At 52.3% G+C, this 24,251-nt stretch overlaps 1 protein-coding gene across 2 annotated transcripts in view; it reads right to left on the bottom strand.

Annotated features, from left to right (window-relative positions):
- Positions 1-241: 241 nt before the first annotated feature.
- SH2D4B (SH2 domain containing 4B) overlaps positions 242-24,251 on the bottom strand; it is an 83,419-nt gene continuing 59,409 nt past the window's right edge. Inside the window, exons 7-8 of one of the 2 annotated variants that reach the window (XM_072823801.1) lie at positions 5,715-5,935; positions 242-1,762 (exon numbers count right to left, since the gene is read on the bottom strand). In XM_072823801.1, the coding sequence (XP_072679902.1) occupies positions 1,670-1,762; positions 5,715-5,935 (314 nt within the window). In that variant the 3' untranslated portion in view covers positions 242-1,669. The remainder of the gene's footprint in view (positions 1,763-5,714; positions 5,936-24,251) is intronic. The other variant, XM_072823802.1, reaches the window with a different exon arrangement.

Below are 24,251 nucleotides of genomic sequence, written 5' to 3'. Positions count from 1 at the left end.
GAAGGCCAATGTGCTGCCACTTAATCGCTCCTGCCCGGGGAGCCGGAGAGGGAGGCAGAGAGGAGCAGGGATGGACAGGAGGGGGCGGACCTCATCTGGCCACTCCTTGTTTTCTTCACAAGTTGCTCCGTCTTGCAGGACTCTCTTTTCAGAAGTTGTAGAACTGCCTGTCCGAACAGCCCCCCAGCAGGAGGAGGGGAGAAGAGGTAACCTACCTGCTGCTGTCTCCCATTGACCCAAGGTTCACCCCATGCGGAGTTAATCACCTGCTTTTGACGGTTGCACAGGTGTTTTCTGCATCTGCAGCAATAGGAGACGAGGGCCCCAAAGTACCGCATGGGGCAGGGTGGCATTGGCTCATCCGACATGAAGCGGAAGGGCCCCGTAAGAAAGAACAGAGTCGGTGCAGAATGAATTGCAGTTCTGGTGACCAGGGTGAAGCAAGTGGCCAAAGATGTGAAGAGTAGGGGAGGAAAGAGGTGAAGTAGAGCAGAAGAGATGTGGGACATGACTATCAAATGAGGTAAGCCCGTCCACTGACAATGCACAGGGCCCATCCATCCTTTCACTCCCGCCAAATACGGTGCCACTAGTATTAAAAGGCAAGTTAAGTTCCAGGGTGGGGACTTGAACACAAGTCTGCTTGATTCCACTGTCATATTCCCATCCTAACATGCTGCCTCCATGCATATATCCATAAAGGTGAGCACCTGAGTTTGCATGAAGACAGCATCCCTGAGTTACTGCAGAGTCACTGGAAGATTCTTGTTGATATGAAAACCATACTCAGATTCAGTGAAGACAAAGATCAGAATCAAAAGGACTATGAAGGCAGATGTAGTTATTCGGGTAACCTACATAACGAGGGCCAAATCCTAGACAGCAAAGGCTTTCTTGGATTTATAATTCACCCCAGGTTTGGGGCACATCTATGAGAATACACGAAACCGCTGCCTCATTATTGCACAACCAGGGTCAAGATAGGATTCCTAGACCAGGGGACGGTGGCAGAGAAGAGGCAAATAAGGAAGGCAGCGCAGTGTCAGTCACCTATTCTGAAAGGTGGGTCTCAGAAGCCTTGGGCAATCATCCCAATGACAAAATCAATGAGGGCAATAATGTACATCATTAAAGATGTGGCATCTATATTTTCCACACAAATCCTTTGCAATATTTCCTCTATACTTTCCATGACCTTATAGACAGAACAGGTAGGATGTTTCCTTACTAGGAAACTTCGCTGCTGAGTGTTGGGAAACTTTCAGAAGAACTGCATTCATTCAACAAACATTTATTGAATGTCTTCCATTTGTTAAATTCAGAGTTCGGCACTGGAATTATTTTGGATTATTAAAACATGACGACCCGTGTGCTCTAGAAGCTCAGTTTAGGGTGGCGCTGGCAAATAGGCTTCATTCTCTGAAGTCATAACTAAACTCTTCATGAAAGAGTTGCAACAGCTCTTAGCAATTTCTGTCCTGGGCATCGGGACGGGGACCAATAGCACATATGCCATATATTTCATATCCCTTGAGACATACTAATCTACTTGATCCTCTGGATGGTGGGGATCTTCCAGGAGTTCATAGGGATTTGAGCTGGGAAGTTCTTGAGTTCAAAAAAAATGGATGCCCAAAGAAGGCCCATTGATAAGGGGAGTGGGGGGGAATCATTCAAACAACAGATGGTAGTCTGGTGGGCTGTCCCTCTGTCCACAGGGTTCCTGTAGCAGCTCTCCCCCTGAAACAGTGATAATTTCCTCCTAAAAGGAAAAAACAAAAAAGGAAGAATTACTTATAACCAAGCAAGGGAAATAAACATCTACCAGAGAGAGGCCAGTTCAAGATAGAAAGTCTATGAATATGTATCTGCCTCCTCCTCACTCAAATTTATAGAAATGACAGGAAAAAAAATCTGCTTTTAAACAGAAATAAGCCATATTGAGAAATGGAAATAAATCCAATATGGGAAAATAAGAAGGAAGGCCATCAACAAAGCTAAATGTTAAAGAATCTTTGAAGACCAAAAGACCTACAGGATGCGATTGTCAGAGGAGCTAAGGTGGGGCGGGGGCTGGAGTAAGGATCAGAGGGACAGGCTGGCGAACCCCAGACAGCAAAGGTCTTTGCCACAGGCAGACCGGGAAGTGAGGAGAGACACCACCCTTCCTTGGGAGGCCAAAGAGACCACAAAAGCTCAGATATTCCCATACCCAAAAGATTAACTACTCATTGACAACTCCAACCCTTACAGGATGGAGAGAATGGATTTGGGAAACAGGGACTGGACCCATTGATGGATAAATAGGAAATTCAAAGTTCAGACACCACCTCATGGCTCAAAGTTTATACACACTTAAGGAAATCCTATTCATAAAAGAAAGATGCCAAACTCAACAACAGAACTGACTCCCAAGAAAATACCAGGTTTATAAAACAAATGGAAAGAGCCTTTAAGGGATGAGTATTAATCTCCTCAGTAGAATAAGAAGGTGAATCATCCATGAAATAAGAACAGGCTATTATTCATAGGGTGCCTGGGTGGTGCAGCCAGTTAAATGTTGGACTCTTGATTTCAGCTTAGTTCATGATCTCAGGGTCATGAGATCAAGCCCCACATCGGGCTCCACATTCAGTGCATAGTCTGCTTGGGATTCTCTCTCCCTCTCCCTTCGCCCCTCCAGCTCATGCTCACTCGCTCACTCACTCTTTCAAAATAAATAAATATTTTTTTAAAGTATGGGCTATTTTTTTTATTAAAGAACCTATAAATGAAAAGAGTGCCCATTTAAATAAAAATAAAAATGTCAATAGAAGACCTGAGGAGCAGAAGAGACATAACAAAAGCATAATTTAGTTGCTGCAAGAATTGACATGTCAGTAAGAAAGGAGACATCTAAGTAGAAAAAGGACAAAGGATAGGAATGGACAATCCACGTAAGAACTCCAAGTGGCCATTAAACATATGAAAGGATCCTCTGTGTCAGTAGTAATTGGAGAAATGCAAGCTAAACAACAGTGAGATAGAGCATCTGCCCATCTGATGGGAAAAAATTAAAATGACTGATAAGCTCCAGGGTTGGCAGCAGTGTGGGGAAACAGCCTCATCTAGTTTTGGCAGACACAGGAATTGGCGCTACATGTTTGGAGGCCAATCTGGCAGATCTTTTCAAATTAAAATGTGCATAATCTTCCATCTAGCAATCCCAGTATGACGGATCCATCCCAGAGAAATACTTGCACCTGTGCCCAACGTGACATAGACGAACAAATCTCCACAGCCCTATTCGTGGTCGTGGAGACCTGTGTCAGTGGCCATCAGAGAATACCACGGGGCAGGCATGAGGATGCGGGACACGCACCGACTAGAAGCATTTTGGTAACAGCCAATGTCCTGATAACTCACAAATGTCAGGTGTACTGTCTCAGCACGTTGCACAGTGACAGCTCAGTGAAACCTGCCAGTGACCCCAAGGAGGTGAGTAAGATTCTGAAACCCACCTGACAGAGGAAACTAAAACATGAAAATTTCAGGAGTTCCCCAAAGTCACACACAGTAATGAGGTTGGGATTTCAAATTTAGCAGCCTGCTTCCAGCGACCATGCTTGGAACAAAAATACGCCATTTGATATATTGATCCTGCTAAAAAATCAAATTGCTGAGCTACTGGTAAAGAATTGTTGGTTCGTCCCATGCCGCTACCCTTATGTGTTAGAATTCCCCTGACTAAACTTGTACATTTCAGTTTTTTGGGAAAATTCTTTTTTTTTTTTAAACCCCCATCTTCTTGGTGTATTTGTAGGGTGGAGAATTGCATTAAATTTATAGTTTAATTAGGAAAAAAAAAAGAATTGTCCAGCTTATGTGGAAAATAACAAAACTATGCATTTCCTTATGTACATAAATTTCTGTGTTAATGCCCGGGAAACACTTGGATAGTGTTTGGCAAACTAATGGCAAACTAATACTTCAAGGTGGAGGGTGGAAATGGAGATTTGAAGTGAACACGCATTCACCTTGTGTCATACTTGATTCTTCTTCGAATGTAATCATAAATTAATTGTGTGATTAAAACTTTAATTTATACACGCTGGCCACGAGATCGCCACATGTGCATTGAACTCCCTCTTGAGAGGGAGAAACTAAATTGGAAGTCCCCGGCCCTGGATCTGGAAGAGAATAAAGACCTCCAAGGACACCTTTTCTAGGCTTCCCATGCAGGAACCACAGTATGGCATCTCTGAGGGTTGACCTTTTTCCTTTGCTTGAACACTCCAAAGCAGGGAAACCAGACAGCGTGGCACAGAGGAAAAGGCACAATCTTTAGGAGGCAGACAGCCTGAGGATTAACTCTTGGACCGAGTGGTGCCAGTCGTGAAAACTTAGGGAAGCTACCCAAGCTCCCTGGCTTTGGTTTCCTGATGTGTGATATGGGACCAGGATGCCTCCCTCGCGGAGCTAACATGAAGAGGCAGTGAGAACATGGGTGGACAGAACTAGGCATACGCCTGCCACAGAGAAGGTGCCAGTACCCACACATGCCCTCCCTTTGTCTTTCCTAGAGTTATTCGAAAGCTCTTCCCAACACAGGGAGAAATCTGCCCTTACCCCGGTTAGTCCAATGTCCCAGGAGTCCTCTCCACCCAGGGTCTAGGTACTTGTACAAGGGTCATTTTCCATGTGCTTTACTTAGAAAGGAGGTTAAGGACTGTCCCTAGAGCCCTGGGGACACCCAAGAAGAAAAAGCAAAACAAATCCAAGAGTCCCTATTATAGCAAAAACCCAACGAGATGGTCCAGTAATTCTGTGACCCTTTCGACAGCTGCAAAGCTCCAGTAGAGGGGGCAGCTACCAGGGCTCTGTCTCCCAGAATCCCTCTCCGGCCCTGGTGGCTCACCAATTTCCACCTTTGGCTTGTTCCCATGACTCCTGTGTGAACAGCCCCATTAACACAAAAGTCGTTTCTGTCTACATAGATTGTTTGGAAGGCAACACCTTCCCTAATGAGATGTCTACAGTAAGGGGACAAATAAGGAAGAGCGTTCCAGAAAACAAGAACTTCACAGTTCAAGAAACAGCACTTCACAGTTACGGAGTCTGTGGCAGACATTGCTTCATGGGATCCGAACTAAGTATTATCTACACCCATTTGCCTGGCCAGGAAACTAAAGTTCAGTGAGACTAAGGAACCTGCCCAAGGTCACGCATGTACCACACACGTACAGATCCTCGTAGTTGGAACAAGAGACATGGGAACTCTACTAGGAAAGCTTCCCAAGCTGCAGGGTTGACAGCTAGGCTTAGGCTAACTGCGAAGCTGCCAGAGGCCTGCCTAGAATGTCCTCAAGCAGGAGTCGGGGGGATGAGTTGCAGGTGAGCTGCGGGCTTGGACAGAAGGTGGGCTAGCTCTTCCCTAAGGGGTGACAGCAGGGAGCACTCAGACACTTGAGGTGAGAGGAGCTTAGAGGCCAGGGTTGGGGGTGCCTGCATTAGTCAGAGGGCAAGCCAGAGAGAAGAACAGCAGGCCCCGGGGCCTGTCTAGACGAGCTCTGCTCTCATGCACCCCAATGTTCCATATCCTTGTGATCCTATGGACCTTCGGGGCCTGCCTGCGCCCCCTCCACCTCATCTCTTAGAATACCTGCAGTCTGGGGCTCCTTCCCCTTAAGTTTCTACCAGTCCTGTCTCCTGACCAGCACCCCTCTGAAGGATACCTTGTGGAAATCAATGAGGTCGGTGAGCGTGGCGTGGCGATTGGGGTCCACTCCCAGGAAGCTGTAAAAATCCCCAGAGGCATCCACAAGAAAGTGCTTGAACCCTTTCTGCAGGCGATAGGAGAGGGTGTAACCCCAGATTTTCTCACTGACCCGGACCAAAAAGGCTCCCTCCGTCATGTTCTCAAGGAGATCTTCTGCATCTTCTCGGCTAATAATTCCTGGTTTAAAAAAGAAAAAAAAAAAAAAAAAAGTCAGTAGGTTCAGCAAACCCTTCCCCTGCCACTCTCCCCGACTCATCCCTGCCCCGCATCCTCCTTCCAGGGTGTCAGGAAAGAGGGGGCCTCAGGAGCTGTCCGGCACTTGCCTCATCCCACCGAGGACTCATCTTGGTCCAGAGCAACCAGCTGTGAGCCTGGGGGCAGACTTTCTACCAGGACCTGAGTTTAGCACGCTTTCCTCCAAATTAAGCCACACTAATTTGGATTAATTGGGTAAGCAAAGATTTAGCAAAGAGCCAGAATTAGAGCATCTATCGATTACAAATACAAGTCAACAAGCACTGCCCTGCGGAGAACCTAAGAGCCCTGCTTTAATGACAACAGCAGAGTAGCTCACGATGACGGCCCCAGCTGTCCGCCCGGCGCCCGAGAGTGAGCACCTGAACACACTATGTCCTCCAGAGTAAAAGACTTCCTCCATCCATCTGTGGCCGTCAGGAAAACAGCTCAAAGGCACGATTTTCTCAGGCTCTGCTAGTCCTTCACCATCTGCTTGCACCGCGGTGTGAAAGTCGGAGCCGGCCCTAGAGTTGCTTATTTGTCGGTGGGCAATCCCCAGAAAGGTTCATCCAGAGAGAGCCCAGGAAGCCGTACTCGTGGGCACCAGCCTCCCAGGGCAGGGAAGGGCGGGGAGAAGGCAAGAGCCGGAAAGCCTAGACGGCCTGCTCGGCTGCCTTCATCCGGACCGCGTGATGTTCAGCCAACACCTCGACTTCTCCAACGTCCTCTGACGTCTAAGCGATCATCTTCATCCGTCTACATCAAGGGCACATTATGACTTTCTGGTCAGGTAAGGAATTTGAAGGCATTTTGTAAACTGAGAAACACCATGGGAATGCTGGCACCTGTTACCATGTTTGTGGGAAGAGGAGAAACCTATTGTCCTTGTCACACCCCCACTTGGTTGCCCTCTGCAGACATTCGGTGGGTCATTTATCGACAGTCAGGTAGCAAAGGGGTGGAAGGTCCTGCGCCCTTGAGAGTCACTGCACACCTGTGACTTCTCCCCCACTGCACCCCGGAGCCACTCTCAAGCTTTCCCGTAGGTACCCCCTGTCCCCCCACCGCCCCCGTCATTGCTCACCTACTACAGGCCTTTTTTTGTGCCCAGAGGACACAGAGGCAACCACACTGTGACATGTCCCTCTTTTAAAGACAGCCAACACAAACGCAGGCCATCTCTTTCCTCCTTGCCCAGGACTTACCAAGAAGCAATCAAGTGAGCCACCCTCTCCCCAACCAAGCTATGTAAGTAGGAAACCAGGGAGAGGGGAGGGGGAAGGAAGTGGGAACCCCCCTCCAAGATCCGCACATAATCCCCACATAGGCAGGAGGATGCACCCTGGGGCTGCCCACCCCCCACCCCACCCCACCCCCAGGACGTTAGTGCCTTCAGCCAGGGATCAACAGTGGCCAAAGGGGGACCAAGACAGCCACCTGGAATCTGTCGGAAGACTCAGCACCGTCCCTCACCCACCTCCCTGCCCCAGTGCCTGAAGACCTGGACCCCACAGGTGGCTGGGGTGGGGAGAAAAGTCAGGAGAGACAGATGAGACCCAAGGGCCGGGAGGAAGAAGAACCAGAAAATGTCCACAGCCCCCACCTCAAGCTAAAGCTCCGAACTGACTGGAATGTGGGGCGGAGGGAAGTGTTGCATCGGGTAAGAGATCGAACAATCAAACCTGAGCAGGACTCGACTTTCTAATATCTGAAAGTGGCTGGTACACCAAAAGGACAAAGTCCTGTCTCTACCATCTAGAACCTGTGAACAGCCTCCCTGGACTGCGGCTGAGTCCAAGCTTGGGAACGAGGGACACTGGGCTCCGGGGTCCCCACCCCCCACCCCCACCCACCTGGCAGGGCTCACTCACTCACTCACCCACCACGTGCACCATGACTGGCGCCTCACCACAGGCCCTTTGTGCAGAAGCTTCATCCCCAGCCCTCTTCGTCCCAACGGACCCTGAATCCTCCCTCACCGAACCCCTTCTCCTCGCTCCCGGGAGGCCCAGGCTGTGGCTCACCTGCCCTCCACCTTTGTGCAGGTAAGAAACAGAGGTCCCTCTGAGTGGTGGAATTTGAAAAGGGTGCCTCCCTGGGCCAAAATGGCCCAAACCCACATTTCTGCATTTCAATCCCTCCTCCCCACAGTCAGCCCACACGGCAGGGCCCCTTTATTCAGGGTGCAACCTGCTGAACTCTGTCAGGAAGGAGTCAGGAAGCCTCCTCCTACCCAGGAGGCTGCCCAGATGCTGCAGTCCATTAGCAAACAGGCTGGGAAGGGCTCAGGGACAGAGCCCGGGCAGCCGCAGGAGCGGAGCGGGCTGTCAGGCTCCCTCAAAGGAGCCGCTCCTGCAAGGAGCAATGTCCGGAGCTCAGGGCCTCCAGCTACTGCTCAGGATCCAGCTCCCAAGCATCGAAGCATCGTTTCCCCAGGCTGCTTCCAGCACAGGGGGTACAGGACCCAGTGTCCTTGACTCAGGGCGCGGGGCCCACTATTCCCACCCAGGGTGGGGCCCCCCAGTGAGCAGTGGCTGCTGGGGGGGGGGCAGTTCCCATCAGCTAGAGCGAGACTTTCCCTGAGCCAGGCTCCTCCCAACGGCCCTTCCTTCCCACCCTCCCTTCATGGGCATCAGACCTGCACCACGTCCAAACACTCTCCCCACCTTCTCCTGCTCCCTCTCCCCTTTATTCTCCATGGACATTTCTTCCAGTAAATCTCTTGCACTTCTGCTTCCTGGAAGACCCAACCTGCCACACCAAAGGTGGACCTCTGTGCCCCAAGTACCTGGAATGTTGGGGGGCTTGTTTGGAGCAATAATCAAAAGCATGGACTGAAATCACAGCCCAGGCAGGATGCCCGGGGTGGCTCAGTCAGTTAAGTGTCTTGCCTTTGGCTCAGATCGTGATCCCGGGGTCCAGGGATCGAGCCCCACGTCAGGCTCCCTGCTCTGTGCAGAGTCTGTTTCTCCATCTCCCTATTCCCCTTCCCTTGTTCACGTGCTCTCTCTCCCTCTCTCTTGCTTGTTCTTTCTCTGTATCTCAAATAAATAAATAAAATCTTTTTTAAAAAATAAAAATAGAATCACAGCTCAGAGAGTTGTCCCCTCGGTGGCCTTGGGCAGGTTACCTAAGTCTCTCTGAAACCCAACGTCCTCATCTATTAAGTGGTCCCAGTAACACTACCCACATGGTGAGGCTGTTCGAGCCCATGTCAAGTAACGCGTGAGCATGGCCACCACAGTGCCTGAGGACATGATGACTATCTAAGGTACATAACTAGTCTGTGTTGGCTGCACCCAGGGACCCGCTCCTGCACCAGGGATGCATGTCACCTGGTGCAATGGTCATAGCACCACGAGGCTGTGCTGCTCACACCCACGCCCCCAAATCTCCCAGAGAGAAGCTGTCGAGGGTGACTTCTTCTGATGGGGACTGTGTAGGGCCCTGGGCCCCAGCCTGCACTGCCCCTGGAAGACCATCCAGGCATCTGGAACACTAAACATCTGTGAAATCTGCCCCCACTCTTTGATACTTACCTAGAAATCAAAATTATAATCTGGCCCAAGGCCACAAGTAATATAGCCTCACAGTTCAGGATGGTGGAGACCGTTCCACAGACAACCTGACGCCCGGGAGAATTGCTTGGTGGCTGGGAGGCCTGTAGGATACCTACCAGGAGAAGCTGTTTCCTTCTCCTGCCCGTTCACACTCTGCCCTCCTCATCCGTGTTCTGTCTCCCCAGATCGGCTCGAAACCAAGTGTATTGGGAACTAAGCACTAATCATGCCGCCTCCCATCCCACCTCAGCCCCTTCTAAACACTCCACCACTTGTTGGCTAAGGAAACAAAGGGGGAGGTCTCACCTTACCCCTTCCTACCGGGGAGTGAGCACTTGGCTCCCCAGACATCACGGAAGCTTTCTACCTCTGCCAACGACCAGGGCTGGCTGAGGGGTGCGGCCTTAACCACACGGGGCTCCGGGGTAGCTGTTCTGGAATGCTTACTGGAGGACGCAACAGCAGATGCCTTCTGGGCCAATTCTCAGCCGCCAACAATGGGCAATGCAGTTTATCCCATGATTTCTTTCCTTCCTCCCTTCAGGAGCTATGTACGCAGCACTCTCTAGGAGCCAGGCCCCATGCTGGGCACCTGGGAGTCGGCCCTGAATGAGAAACAGTTCCTGCCTTCCAGAAGCTTTGACTCTGGACAGAAATAAAGATTGGCCAATTTTTTTTGTTGTTAAAAAAAAAAAAAAAAACAAAGGCTCATCATAACCGGTGGTGATCAAGGTCACAGGGGCTGTGGGGAGCATCTGGGGGAAGCAGCCCACCCCACTCTGGTGCCAGGGCTGGAAATGACCGCTAGAGCGAGACCAGGAAGGTTAAGGCAGAGGTGCGAGGCAAGGATGTGTCCGCAGAAGAGATGAGCACATGGCTCTTTGTGACAGGAGGGAGCGCCAAAGTAGGAGACGGGACGTAGCGGGGGCAAGATATGCAGGGAGTGGAGGTTGGCTGGGGCCAGGCCCCAAGGATTCTGGACTTCATGTCGTGGGCGATGAGAAACTACTGATGTTCCCTAAACAGAAGAAGAAGAAGGTGAGAATGTTCAAGGATGAAAAGGTGGCCTCGGGGGGTATGAGTGAGAGGCACCCAAGCCAGGGATCTCAAGGCTGTGAGGGTTTCTTCATCTAAGGATTGCTGCATGGCTACATGTGCACAGCGGTGGCACTGGATTCCAGCTCCCAGACCGCCAGTCGGCTGGGGATGGCTTCTATGCAGAGGCGGGGGGGGCGGGGGGGGCAAAAGGACACATCTGGGGTTACGTAAGAAGCCCCATGTCACAGCCAGCCCTGGGCACCGTCTGGGGACCCTGTGGTCCTCATCTCCCTCGGTCCTCCCGACATCCCGATCATCATCAGTCCATACCTGAAGACACGGAGGGTCAGCAAGAAAAGGGACTTACCCAATGTCACAGAGCTAGTGAGAAGTAGAGCCAACATCTGAACTCAGGTCCTCGGACTCCAAGTCCAGTGCTCTTTGCTCTACAGCGTGTTATCTCATGCACAGGACAAGTAAGTGCTGTCAAAGACACAGAAGGAGGAGATTGCTGCGGCCTCTGGAAGTTAGGGCAGGCCTGAGAGCACCAACCAAGGGGGATGCCAAGCAGGGCTCTGGGGGATATCCCGGGGGACAAGCAGTAAGCAGTGCCCATGAGGTGGGGGGAGGACAAGGGGGGTGATGAGTGAGGAGTCACAGCCCAGACCAAGAAGGGGTCCCCTCAGCGCATGCATATAAATGTGACCTAAGAGAAGCTCAATCGAAGTCTCAGGACAGGAGACACGAAGGAAGGGCCGGAAGGGCCAGCGCCTGTAGGATCTGGATCCCAGGGCACACAGGCGAGGAGAGGAGGTGGGATTTAAGGAGAATGACTGGGGAGCCATCGGAGACGCATCACCCTGAAACTGCACAAGGCGACCTCGTGTCAGCCAGAGAGAAAACGCAGATTGTCCACAGAGCGAACAATGAGACTGATGGTTAACTTCTTGGTTGCAACAGCAGAAGCCAGAGGACAACCGGATAAGATTTTCAGTGTGCTGAGAAAATAATAATAATAATAATAATAATAATAATAATAATAATAATAACAGTTATTGAAAGTTATTGAAAGTTATTGAAAGTAGTTAATGAAACGGTCTTTCAAGGAGAAGGACGAAATAGAGAGATCTTCAGAAAAAAAAAAAAAAAAAAAAAAAAAAACAAGAAAATGGACTCCCAAGGATAATCTAAAGGATGTGCTTCAGGTAGAAGAAATTTGATCCCGGACAGAGAATCTGACGGGCTGCAAGGAAAGATGAGCACAGAGCCTGCAGGGTAATTTAAAAATATATACTGACCTGCAAAACAATACCAATAATGGATAATTTGAGGATTTTTAAAAAGAATTCTAATAATGACAACATCGGATCAGTTGAGAATAGAATCACTGGACTTAAAAAATTCAAAAAAATGTTGAGGGGGCACCTGGCTGGCTCCATGCCTCTTGATCTCAGGGTCATGAGTTCAAGCCCCACGTTGGGTGCAGAGATTACTTAAATACCGAAAACTCTTAGTAATTTAAAAAATAAAAATTCCGTGTGTTTAGGAAGAGGGTAAAGACGGATATCAACTTGGAATCGGTGAAATAGGCATGTTAAATCCTCTAAAGTAAACGCTGAAAGATAGGCACTGACAGTGGTACAGCCTCCAAACAACAGAGGTGGAAAAATGCAGTGAGGGCACGTTTGTTTTGTTTTGTTTTGTTTTGTTTTGTTTTTTTCCCAATGAAGCGTGAAACAAGCTAATTATTAAAAAATAACTACACTCTAGTTCCATCTCTATTAAATTGAAAAGCACACGAGGCCAAAGGCCATAGCATTTGGAGATTAATACATAAACAATAAACGAAGCGACGAGCTGCTGGAGAAGATACGCCTTCAGGAGAGGGATCCCGCCTGGGGGAAGGAACAGGACCACCACGGGGAGGAGCACACAGGTGCTCCCAGGATGGGTCGTGCTTCCCCTTCTGAAGCTTCCCTCACGCCCTTCCCATCTGCAGGTGCACACACTGTATATACTCAATATTTAATATTTTAGGTATTTAAATATCACGGCTCTGCACCTCCCCACACATCACGCTATGACATTCATTCAAAGTCGGTCAATGTCCTTTGAGGGATGGGGAGGTTATCACCCGGGGGGGGCGGGGAAGTATCACTAATGAGCTTTAAATGTCAGTGTTGGCTGTTTGGAGTCTCCGGGGCACGGCTCTCAGCCCGGGCCCGCTCTGACAGAGTCTTGTTTAATTCATTTTGGGTACAAGCGTCAGTAATGTTTACAGTCTTTTCAGGTAATCCCAACATGCAGCCAAGTTTGAGACTTGCTGAGCCACAGTGTAAACAGTCCTGCGAGCCAGGGTTGGCAAAGATGCACAAAAGTGATTTTTTCAGCCTATGAACTTCCTCTATATTTAGGGTAAATACTTGGGGGATCTGAACACAGTCCTGCAGACCCGCTCCAGAGGGGAAAGGGGTAGGTCCTGTGAGAAGTCCTCGCCAGGCAGGGAAGAGCAGAGGGGAAGAAGGATTAAAGAGAGGCCCCCGCTCACGTTCCTGCACCCCACAGCCCACAGAGAAAGTAGAAGAGCCCTGTTCCCCTATTTTGGGGCAAATCTAGCAGGTGCTGTGTGCCTGCATAATGTAGCCACAATTAGGTAAAATGATGTATTTGCAAACAGAACAGCCTGAAGACGATGTTTGCCAGGCTCCCCAAGTCCCTGGGAGTCCTGGAGGGGATCCGGGGCTCCTATCACATCCTGGGGGATGGGGGTGTGGAACGTGGAGAGAGAGCAGCCCTCATGCAGGGCTGCTGGGAACCGGGACCCGGCCAGCCTGCTGGAGAGCCACTGGCACCCCTAATCAAATTAACTGCACGTATGCCCTCTGGTCCAACAATCCCATGCCTGTGATACATTAGAAAGAAATCCTCACACAGGTCCATAAGGGTCCAGGGCAAGGAATGTAATTGGCTCCCAGATTAATTTGTGGTGCTGATAAGTTGAGGGCAACCTGGGTGCCCACGACTCCAGGAGAGGATGAGCAAAATTAGGTAGATGCACCCCATGGAATACTGAGCAGCAATTAGAAATAATAGGCCAGAGTTAGAAACAGCGGGGCTCTCCTAACACATGCTCCACGAGATAAAGTGAGAAGCACAAATGATATTTAAAGCACCTCACCTTCCTGTAAATGTCCTTAAGTGCATGGCAGGAGGGGCATCTGGGTGGCGGCGGCGGCATTTCCCAAATAAAAATAAACAGGAGCAAGGGCGCCCAGGTGGCTCAGCGGTTGAGCACCTGCCTTCCGCTCAGGGCGAGACCCCAGGATCCTGGGATCGAGTCCCGCACCGGGGTCCCCGCAGGGAGCCCGCTTCTCCCTCTGCCTGGGTCTCTGCCTCTCCCTGTGTGTCTCATGAATAAATAAATAAAATCTTTAAAAAAAGTAATAAAAGCAGAAGCAGAACAAGTCAAGAACAAAACCCAAAGTCCAAGGACCACGTTTCCAACAAAACCAAGTCGTGGCAAGTCAGTCCCATGAACCCCAGATACAAACGGTGGTGGGAACAAACAATCAACACAAGACCTTCGTGACACCAAGTGTTTCCACAGGAAGAAGAAAGGAGCACGGGTGACCAACAGACCCGAGGACAGTCAACAGGAATTCCCTGGAAAGCAGGAGGCCGGCTTAAGAACAACAGCTGACACTCGGGATTCGCCTTCCCCAACCCCGGGGAAGGGCAAGAGGCCCATGGGGACACCCTCCAGGGCCAACTTCGCTCCCTGGGGGAGGACTCAAAATTGAGTAAAGTAGGGGAACAGAGGGGCCAGAAGGAGAAGGTCCAGACCCACGTGAGGGAGGGGAACCCCAGGAACCAAGCTGCCGCATTTGTGGACACATCACAAACACAACAGAAGAGGAGGCTCCGTAAAATCCAAATCAGCGTCCTGGCCCTTGTGTCCCTTGAAAGGTTCAGGAAAACTAATTTCGCATAAAAATTAGCCACAAAAAAAGCATCAAGGTCGAATCACATGTAACATTACGAGGAGGAAGAAAAGAAAATATAGGGAGCAGGCTCACCTCCCTCGGGTGCTAGACACACAACCTATACACGAGAACCCTTCGGACAGAGACGCGTGGTCACCAGGACAGCTGCGGACGGAGGAGGACCGGGAGTGTGGGTTGAGCATAAGGACAGTAAGAAAATACGCAAAATGCAGGGCAGCCTGGTTTCTTTCCATAAAGATAATAAAGTATGAGGACAGGGGACAGAAGAGGCAGCCAGGGAGCTGAACCTGTAAGACGTAAGGGTTTTTTTGTTGTTGTTGTTGTTGTTGTTTGGAAAATAAACATCATTAAGAACACAGCCCAGAAAAGAGGCAAGGTGACCCCAGAACCTAGGCTTTGGGGGGGGTGGAGGGTCTTCCCTAATAGTTCATTGATGGCAGCCAAGGCAGGCAAGTCAAGTTGGGGGAATGATCAGTGTAAGAAGGGAGCCCCCAGGCCCCAGCTACACTCAGCATCCAACGCTTCCGGGGGTTCCCAGCAGTGGACCCCTAGAGGCCGAGGCCGAGGCCCAGAGGTGAGCGGCCCACCAGGGGCTTTCTTGGCTCCCGCCAAGCCATGGGCTCCCCTGCACTCAGGTGCCATCGGAGGGCGGGGGTGGGGTATTGGAATGACCCCGGGTGCCCACAAGGGAGCACATGGAGACGGGGGACACCGGGCACCTGCTAGAGAGTCACCAGCTCAGGCCGAAGGAGGCTCCTCAGCCGGAGGAACTGGACACGTCGAGGGTTACTTGTTTAGGCAGCAGCAGGGAGCGGAGGCCCCGACAGGCAAGACCACTTCTGAAAGCAGGTAGACAAGAAAGGACACTTGTGTGCCTTTCCCGCAGCACCTGGAAAGTCTGGGGGCGACACAGAGACCAGGTCGTCTCCAGACACTGTCGGGCCACGACATCCCGGGGGAGCTGGGAACCAGGGACCGCAGACAGCCCGACGGATCTGCCAATGACGACCGAGGCTGTAACAGAGAGTCCCAGGGGGCGTCTGGGGCCCGCACCCCGCGAGGTGCGGCTCCGGCCCCCCAGGCACCTCCCCGCGCCCCACTCAGGCACCCGGCTGCTCGCAGGTTCCACGGGTGCTCGCCGCCGCCGGCCCCAGGAAAGGGGGGGCCCTTGGTAAGGCGGCCTCGGCCGGAAGGGGCCCAGCAACCCACACCTTCTGGATTTTCGGTTCTGGCCCCCCTCACCTGCACGGCGGTCCCTGAAATCACTGGCTCCGAGTTTAACCTGAGTCACCAAACGAGCCTGTTTCGTTCCTCTATTAGTGCTTCTCCCCGAAAAGAAAGGCGTGCGGGGGGCCCACCACGCCGTCTACGTCTCAGGGGCCTCAGTGTCCCCAAGTGCCTCTGTCCCAGGGCTGTCACCGCGGCTCTGCCCCGGGCCCACTCCTCGGGACAGGAGCTACTTCCCATTCATCTCTGTCACCTCCCTTCCTTTTTTTTTTTTTAATTTTAAAGATTATATTTATTTATGTATCCATGAGAGACCCAGAGAGAGAGGCAGAGACACAGGCAGAGGGAGAAGCAGGCTCCCTGCGGGGGGCCCGATGCGGGACTCGATCCTGGGACCTCGGGGTCACACCCTGAGCCACAGGCAGATGCTCAGCCACTGAGCCCCCCAGGTGCCCCGTGTGACCCCCCTTTCTTATCTCCAGGCTCTCCAGACGCTGTTCCGATAGGGGCCGAAGCACTAGGCCTCTGTCCTCTGCAGTTTCTCCCAGGCTCCCAGAGCCACCGAGCTTGTGGGGTGAACAGGCTCACAGGCCTTTAGTTTTTGGGGCTCCTGCGGGGCTCCCGTGGGGAGCTGCTGAGACCGCGGCTCCCCTGGACATGCTTGTCGCTTCCAGGTCCAGCCCTGCCTGCGACTGCCGGCCCCAAGCAGGCCAGACAGCGCCCCAGGCCTGGGTAGCACCAACCTCACCGACAGCACATGTCCAGGACTTGGGTCATGCCTGTCTTCCTGACCAGACTGACTGTCCCTAGAGCACAGCCAGGCCGGGTGTGCCCCTCTCGAGGGACCAGGTGCCCTTCTTCCGGCACGAGAGGGCTGCGGGGACCTCCTTGTGGGACGTCAAGTCTGCACGGCTGCAATGGGATGGACTCTGTTCTCCCCCGTGAACGGCCGTGTGCCTCAAGCCTGGCCAGTCAGGGTGACTGGTTCAGGAGCAAGCACGTGACCAAAGCAGACCCGACAAGGCAGGACGTGGGGACGAGCACCAGGGAAGAGCGTGCCCTCCGCCTGCTGGACGTCAACACGAGCAGCCGAGGTGCTGCCTGGAGTGACGTCAACATTAGAGCAACAGAGCTGAGAGATGGAGAAAGGCCTGCTGCTGAGACCTTAAGTTCCCTGGATCAAGCAAAGCCTGAAGCCGACCCTACCTTTGGATTTTTCAGTCACATGAACAGATAAATTTCCTTTTTTGACTCTATCAGGATTTTTTTTTTCCTGTTACTTGCAAAGGAACGTAAGTTCCGTGAGGACAGGGAAGCTGTCTGTCGGATTCACCAGCGCCTGCCCTCTACTTAGCACAGCATCTAACACAACAGGAGCTTAATACTAACGATCAATAGATTGGTTACAGAAATGCCTTATACAGGGAGCCTGTGTCCTCAGGCCCCCGCCCGGGTGATTCGACAATTCCCAGCACCGCTTCACTCCATCCACTGCACGAGGACTTGCAGACTGTCGGAGACGTGAAGGTCACCCTTCAGGGATTCTGGGGGAGGGTGACGCCGGCCTAAGAAGGAGCAGACACTTGCCCCCGCCAAGAGCAGGGCATGGCGGCTGCAACCCCCAGCCCCACGGCCCTGAGATGCCGAAGAGCCATCTCTTCCTCCTGCAGGAGATGTTCTGGCCTGGGGAGGCACTGGCTTCCCTGAGTCCCGCGTGCCCCGGGCCATTACTCAACACTGTCCCTCGCCCGTGAGATGGTGACAAGGCCGCTTGGCCTCAGAGCTGGGAGCCTGGACTCCAGAGCCTGCCCACCAGGGCTTGAACCCCACAGGCCCCACTTACCAACAGTGAGCCTCGGGCCGGTGGCCTCGACTCTCTGCTGCACCTCAGCTTTCTCATCTGTGAAATGGGACCAATGCTAGCAGGAAGCACACGGTGCTGCCACAAGGGCTAAACAAGTTAGTGCATGTGAGCAAGCGTCTGGCGGGCTATGAACCTTCCTGTGTACCCACCTAAGTGCCAGTATTACCACCTCTTCCAGAGAGCTGTGCCAGGAGTCAATAAGGTGTTTACTTGGCATAGCCAGCACCAAGTAAAAGTTTAATAAATCATCTGTTAAGTCATAAAAGCCAGCCTGACTCCCCAGGGGAGGCCAACCAACCATGCCCCATGGAGAGCACCCAGTGTACACCTGAGGACCAGTACAAGCCTAAGTGCCCCCTTTCCAGGGATGCCCCGATCTGAGCAGAGCTCCTGTGCACCTTGAGACGGCCACAGGCCCATACAGGGTATAGGGCTTGGAAGCAGAGCGGAGACCCCGGTGTCGGCCTCTCTTGTCCCTCAGCCACATACCCTCAATCTGCGTCCAGCCCTGCACCTGACAACCTCCTCGTACTGCAGAGAAGCCCAAAATACTCGGACCCCCTCTTGCAGAGAAGCAGGGGAGGAGGGGAGAAAATCCTAAAGACCTAGTCTCCCCCAAAAAGACTACTCCACTGAATAGGACATGGTTCCACAAAATGGACTAGAGTTTATTTTTCCCCTACAACCCAGAAAGGAAGAAGGGGGTGGTGATAACTTCGTGATATGGTGAGAAACGGAGAAAAGTAAAGGAACTCCACTTGCTGTGTACACCGAAGCTTACAACCTGAGTGCGCAAATGTGGGTAAGGCCCCACTGCCTGCCGGGGGCGGGGTACTCGTGCACGTCTCAGGAGGAGCCGTACGCTGGCTGCATATGCCAGCCGCATCGCCTCCCCTCCGGGAAGCGGTTCTAAGCTGTCCCATGGGGAGGAGACACCCCTGCGGGCTGGTGACAGGCAGGGTGACTCGCAACACCCAAAAGCAGCAGCATCGTTTGCAATGTAACGTGTAAGCAAATGCTCCGGCGTGTAAACCTATAAAGAACTTAATTACTGAACAGAAGGCAATTTGAGTCTGATAAACTTTTAATAATGACACATAAATATTAATGAGCCTTCATTTCCAAAAAAAGGCTTCTCCACGACTGTAAAGACTAGACTTTATTCTCTAGCAGGTGTCAGAGCCACCGCCTTGGTTTCTCAGATAAGCAGAGACAAGACGCTCAAGGTGGGAGGGGAGAGGGGGAGAGTCAGGCCGCCCGGCCTCATCGCCATCAGACTGGACTGTCCACGCTGCCACGGTTTTGACCGAGGCCTGTCTGGCTTCTGCTGACACAGCCCAGCAGCGGGTGCTCGTGCCTCCTGCAGGTAGCTTGTTCCTCAACGGGACAACTAACAGCTCAAGAGCTCATCAGACTGTGCCACAGTCAGCACCACGTGCTCCGTGTCCCGACCTCGAGGCGTCTCCCAGGTTGAGGGACATTAGTGGTGTGAAGACAGCTGCTGCACCCCCGACGCCAAGTCTTCCTTCTCAAGCCCATGCCTGCCCTTCAGGAAAATGTGAGCCCAGTGTCACTGGCATGAGCTGGGGCACTGGGTGCCAGGCCCGGGATGAGCTCGGGACTGGGGAACAGGTGGGAAACTAGAATCCGGAGCCTGGAGCAAAGAGTACCCCCCAAATAGCTTGCTTTTGTTGAAGAAGGGTCTAACTCATGATAGGAACCTCCCAGAGTTAGGAAGACAGCAGCATCTTCTGTAACCACCAGCGATATGACGGGACTATCAGAAGAATATGAAATCAATTACACCAACAGGCACCATGGTCTGGGGTCACTCTGCTTTTTTTTTTTTTTTTTTAAATTCCAAATAGAAAAGAAAAATTCTGTTCTCTCAAATCCAACTAGATGGCCAAGCCCTGTCCCTCCCCACATGTTTTAGTTACCCCCACCTGTGCATCAGAAAACAAAAAACTCAGCAAAACAACCAAAATAAAAGTGTTAAGTGGACAAGGCACAAAAGGCTGGAGTCCAAAGCACGGAACTGCAGACCGCCGCAAGGAAAGAGTTAAGGTCTTGAAAACACCACGACGACCTGTGCTTTCCTCAAGCAAAAAAAAAATAATGCTGCTGCTCTTTGTAATCCTTTTTTTTTTTTTTTTGAGACTTTATACCCAGTGCACAATTTTTTTTAAGACAGAGGGAAAAGATTCCTTTATTTCTTAGTTGGAATAGCTTAAGCAAGAACTTAAGAGGAAAGTAGGTCAACTGACCTACTTTTTCCCTCTTTTAGAAATTTTTGCATTTGGGATCCGGGTTGGTGGGAAATTTCCACTCCACATTCTGCTCGGGAGAGGAAAATCAGCCATCTGACTTGACATGATGGATCTGCGACATGCCAACCATCCTTCCAAATGACCCATGTGTTACTCTCACAGCTTTCAAAACACATTTCAAGATGGGGATCATAGTCATAATGTAAAAAAAAAAAAAAAATTCAATTTGTGCTTTTTTGGGGGGGAGGCTACATAAGTATCATCTTTATGCAGTCATTTGATGTCACATTTTTCATTGCTTCCAAGTGACAACGGTGGCACAGCCTCAGGGTGGGAGGCCACCACGGACAGATTCAAATCCTAACAGGCATCTCCAAAGGCTACTGTGTTTATTTACTCCCTATAACAAATGGAAGCCGGGAATGTTCTAAAACACTTAATAAATATTATACACTTAATCCTCATAACATCACTACAAGGTGGGTACTATTACTTTCTCCACCTCCCACGTCTCTTCAGCAACTCCTTGCTTAACATGGATTCAGCGCCTGGGTCCTCGTTGCCCGGGTCCCCCACTCTGGCTGCCACCTCTCGACGAGCTCCAAGGCCTCACCTTTCCCCATCCTCCCACTGACCGTGGACACCACGCCTGGGGCCTCAGCTGGCTCCCTCTCTCCATCTCGGCCCCAGAAATGCAACCTTCTGGGCTAATCCCAAAGGCCAAACAGGATATCCCCAGACTCTCCCTCCAGCGGGGCCGGGAGACTGACTAGCGGCAGCTCCACTGCACAAGATCACAGAATGAGCAGGGGTGAGATTCAGAATAAAGAACTCGGGCTGAGTCTGAAAGAGGCTTGACTGACCATGCAGTAGGGGACAGTGAATCCAGAGGGAAGACCTTGGGCCCCAATCTCCCTCCCTGGGTGGCGGTATATTCAAGGAACCGCCCAAATAGAGGCGGCAAGACCAGGATCCAGAAGGCCTGCCTCTTGTTCCCGCATCTTGCTCCTGGGCGAGCTGGGTGCTAGGGGTCGGGGTCTCGAGCTCTCTGGGCCTGAGCATGGTCACCTGCAGAAAGCAAACCATGCCCAGGTCATCAGCATGGTCACCTGCAGAAAGCAAACTGTGCCCGGGTCAAGAGCCGTTGAGAGTCCCGTGAGCTGGTGGGCACCAGGCCACCCTGCCCGTGGGCACGGCCGCGCGAACACGCGAGGTGGCGCAGCAGCATCTGCAGGGAGGCCCCGACGGCCGCGCCCGCCGCCAGCCCCAGGCCTGCCCACCCAGGGCGCTGCCTCCCCGCGGACAGCCCGCCTGGTGACTGCCGTCCACCTGCCGCTCCTGGAGGGGCCATCGGCGGGGTCTCTGCCGCCCGCCCTCTCCGCTCCTAGACCAAAACCGCCACTAGCAGTAGAGAAGTGCGCAAGGGGAAGAAGGCCACGGCCATGGAGAACACCCTTCATCCTCAGCCCCGGACCCCAGGCACCCACTAGTGGCATGCCCCACGGTCCCCAGGGCACCTGATCCCCCGAGAAAGCCCAGGGAGGCGCAGCAGGAGCAGAGCCCGTGGTCCTGGAGGGACGCAGCAGGCGTGCGCTCGAGTCACGCTGCATCCCAGGGACAGAGAGCCTAGTGGTCCCCGTTCCCCCCCCCCGGGGTGTGCTGCGACCCCAAGTGAACACCCCTTCACTGCGGTGTTCTCTTGCAATGAAGCGCGTTTCTTTGCACATGCTCGCCCGGGCCCCAGCTCTGTCCTCGTTCACATTCCTCCTTTCTCAAGACAGAACTCCAGAGACTGAGGAGCAGCGGCTCTGTCCTCCCATCTATCCCACACCGGGGCGTCCCTTTTCCAAGACACACATCCCCCGGTGTGGTCCCTAAAAATGACCACAGTGACCTCTGTTTCCCCGCCCTCCCTCCACACATTTAGATGTGCTGTGATCAAGAGCAAGCGAATGAGCACGGGGTGTCATGCCGTATGTTGGCAAACTGAACTCCAATAAAAAAAATACCAAAAAAAAGAGCAAGGTGAATAAGGGGTCTGGAGGCGTGGGCCATTCCAGAAGCCCGCAGCTCTAGGACCTTCCACGTTCCTGGCCTCTCAATATGCTCGGCAGCCACAGTGTGGAAAGGTAGCACGCAGCGCCCCTTGCACTTGGGAGCTCAGGCTTTGTGTGTGAGGCCACCCCTGACCGCGGGGCTCCCTACAGGCCGCATGGTCTATGTGGGGGGTCCCTCCTCCCCGATGGAGCCCCCACTTTGTGCTTTGCCTGGAAAGGCATGACCAGAACACTCCACCTGAACGCCGGGCTCAAGACCCACACCCAGGGCCCGAGCAGGGTTTACCAACACCAACCACGTCAGCCACGGCCCAGCACCGTCCCCCAAGCCTGAGGGCAAGCTGCGAGACAGCCAGGGGGTTGTCGCCAAGACAATAACCACGGGTCACACTGTGACCACTCTCCGAGGAGAGAAAACCGGAGGAGAAACAGGTCTCCCTGAGTCAGTGCTCAGACAGAGGATGTTCTTAATAATTTTAGATCCATGCTGAAGTCCAAAAATAGATTTTTCTCCCCCAAAGCCAAGATCACATGCACCAGGTTTCCTCAGGAGTATTTTTGGAGAACTAGAAGTCTCTCTTACAACCCCTGGAACATTTAACAATGAACAAAGGAGGAAGGAGGGATAACTTTACCGTTTTCTCTTTTTAACAGAGGAGACGACTGCGAGGGCCTTGGTCCCAGCGGGAAGCCCGTTCTCCTGCCCCTCTCCCTGCCTCCCCGCACCCCTGTGCTCTGGTCCCCAGCGTGGGCGGGGCCTCGGGGGGACAGACATCAGCGCCCACCCTGCCATGGCTCATCACGGGGGACAAAACACATCTGTTGGCTTGATCTTCACGAGTCCTGCAAAGTCAGGGTTAAAATCCCAATTTCAGAGATGGGGATTGAAAGGACACACCCAAGGTCACAGAGCTGCTAGGTTCTAGAGTGGGCCCGTGTCTTCAGACGCCTTGTCTGCACTGCTCTTTGGAGTGTCGACACACCCCACTGTGTTTGAGGGAAGGAATTAGGAGTCAGAGCGGTTGCTTTTAACCTGCACCCAAAATCCAGCTGAACTGGGGTGCCCGGGGGGCTCAGTCGGTTGAATGTCCAGCTCTTGATTTCAGCTCAGGCCATGATCTTGGGGTCGTGGGATCATCCATTCTCCACTTAGAGTCTGTTTGAGATTCTCTCCCTCCCACACCCTCCTCTCCTCCATGCTCTCATGCTTATGCTCTCTCTTTCTCTCTCTCTCTCTCTCTCAAATAAATATTTTTTTGAATATTTAAAACCCAGCTGAGTTAACTAGGATCATTCTACCCAGGAAAAAACGGATTTATAGTGGGGTTGTAACAGATTACATTATCAGCTCAAACTCTCCTCCGCTCCCTGTCTTCACACCCTTGGACACACAGCGTGGCTGGTCCTTACAGGAGAGAAGCAGGATACACTTTCCCACCCCAAACTCTGTGACATATTGTGGCCAATGTCATGAGGTGAAAGCAATGGGGTCCTGCTTCAAAGAGGAGGTTCACAAGCCGAGAAGGCCACTTGCCCTCTGGCCCCTGGGAGGAGCGTGGTAGATTCAGGGAGCAGAGTTGCCCCTGCTAAGACATCCGGCTGAGACCAGTTGAGAGCAGAGCCCCCAGCCAACCCCCTAGGAGGCAAAGACCCCCTAACAGTAAAAAGGGTGCAGGCTGCCCGTGGGCAGGATGGGCAGCAGACCCATCCCAGGAAGGACTGGTGGGGTGCCGGGTGGGGGGGGCCTCAAGGATGCAGTCAAGGAATGCCTCCCCTGGGGAAGAAGTTGGAGCACATCAGGAGCTCCAGACTTTGGGATTTTGGGGATGAACAAAGTTACTCTCAAGAATTTGGAAACCAGGAGTCCTGGATGGCTCAGCAGCTGAGCATCTGCCTTTGGTCACCATCCTGGGTCCTGGGATCGAGTCTCAAATCGGGCTCCCCATGGGGAGCTGCTTCTCCCTCTGCCTGTGTCTCTGCCTCTCTCTCTGGGTCTCTCAGGAATAAGTAAATAAAATCTTTATTAAAAAAAAAAGACAACTGAAGATATCTTTATAAAAATAAAAATAAAATAAAAAATCACATTTTTTTTTCCATCCAGGTAGAAGGGAAAAGTAGAGATGGAGTTGAGGAGCTCTGCGATGCCTCTCCTGCAGGCCGCCACACGCGCTGCAGGCCCCCCGGGCCCCTGGCCCAAGCCTCCCCCGCAGAACAGCGGAGCTGCACTAAGAGGCTG

Source organism: Canis lupus, chromosome 4 (genome assembly GCF_048164855.1).
Source record: "Canis lupus baileyi chromosome 4, mCanLup2.hap1, whole genome shotgun sequence".
NCBI lineage: Eukaryota > Metazoa > Chordata > Mammalia > Carnivora > Canidae > Canis > Canis lupus.
The sequence above is the reverse complement of the archived record's forward strand: the minus strand, read 5'-3'. Positions and strand labels throughout refer to the sequence as shown.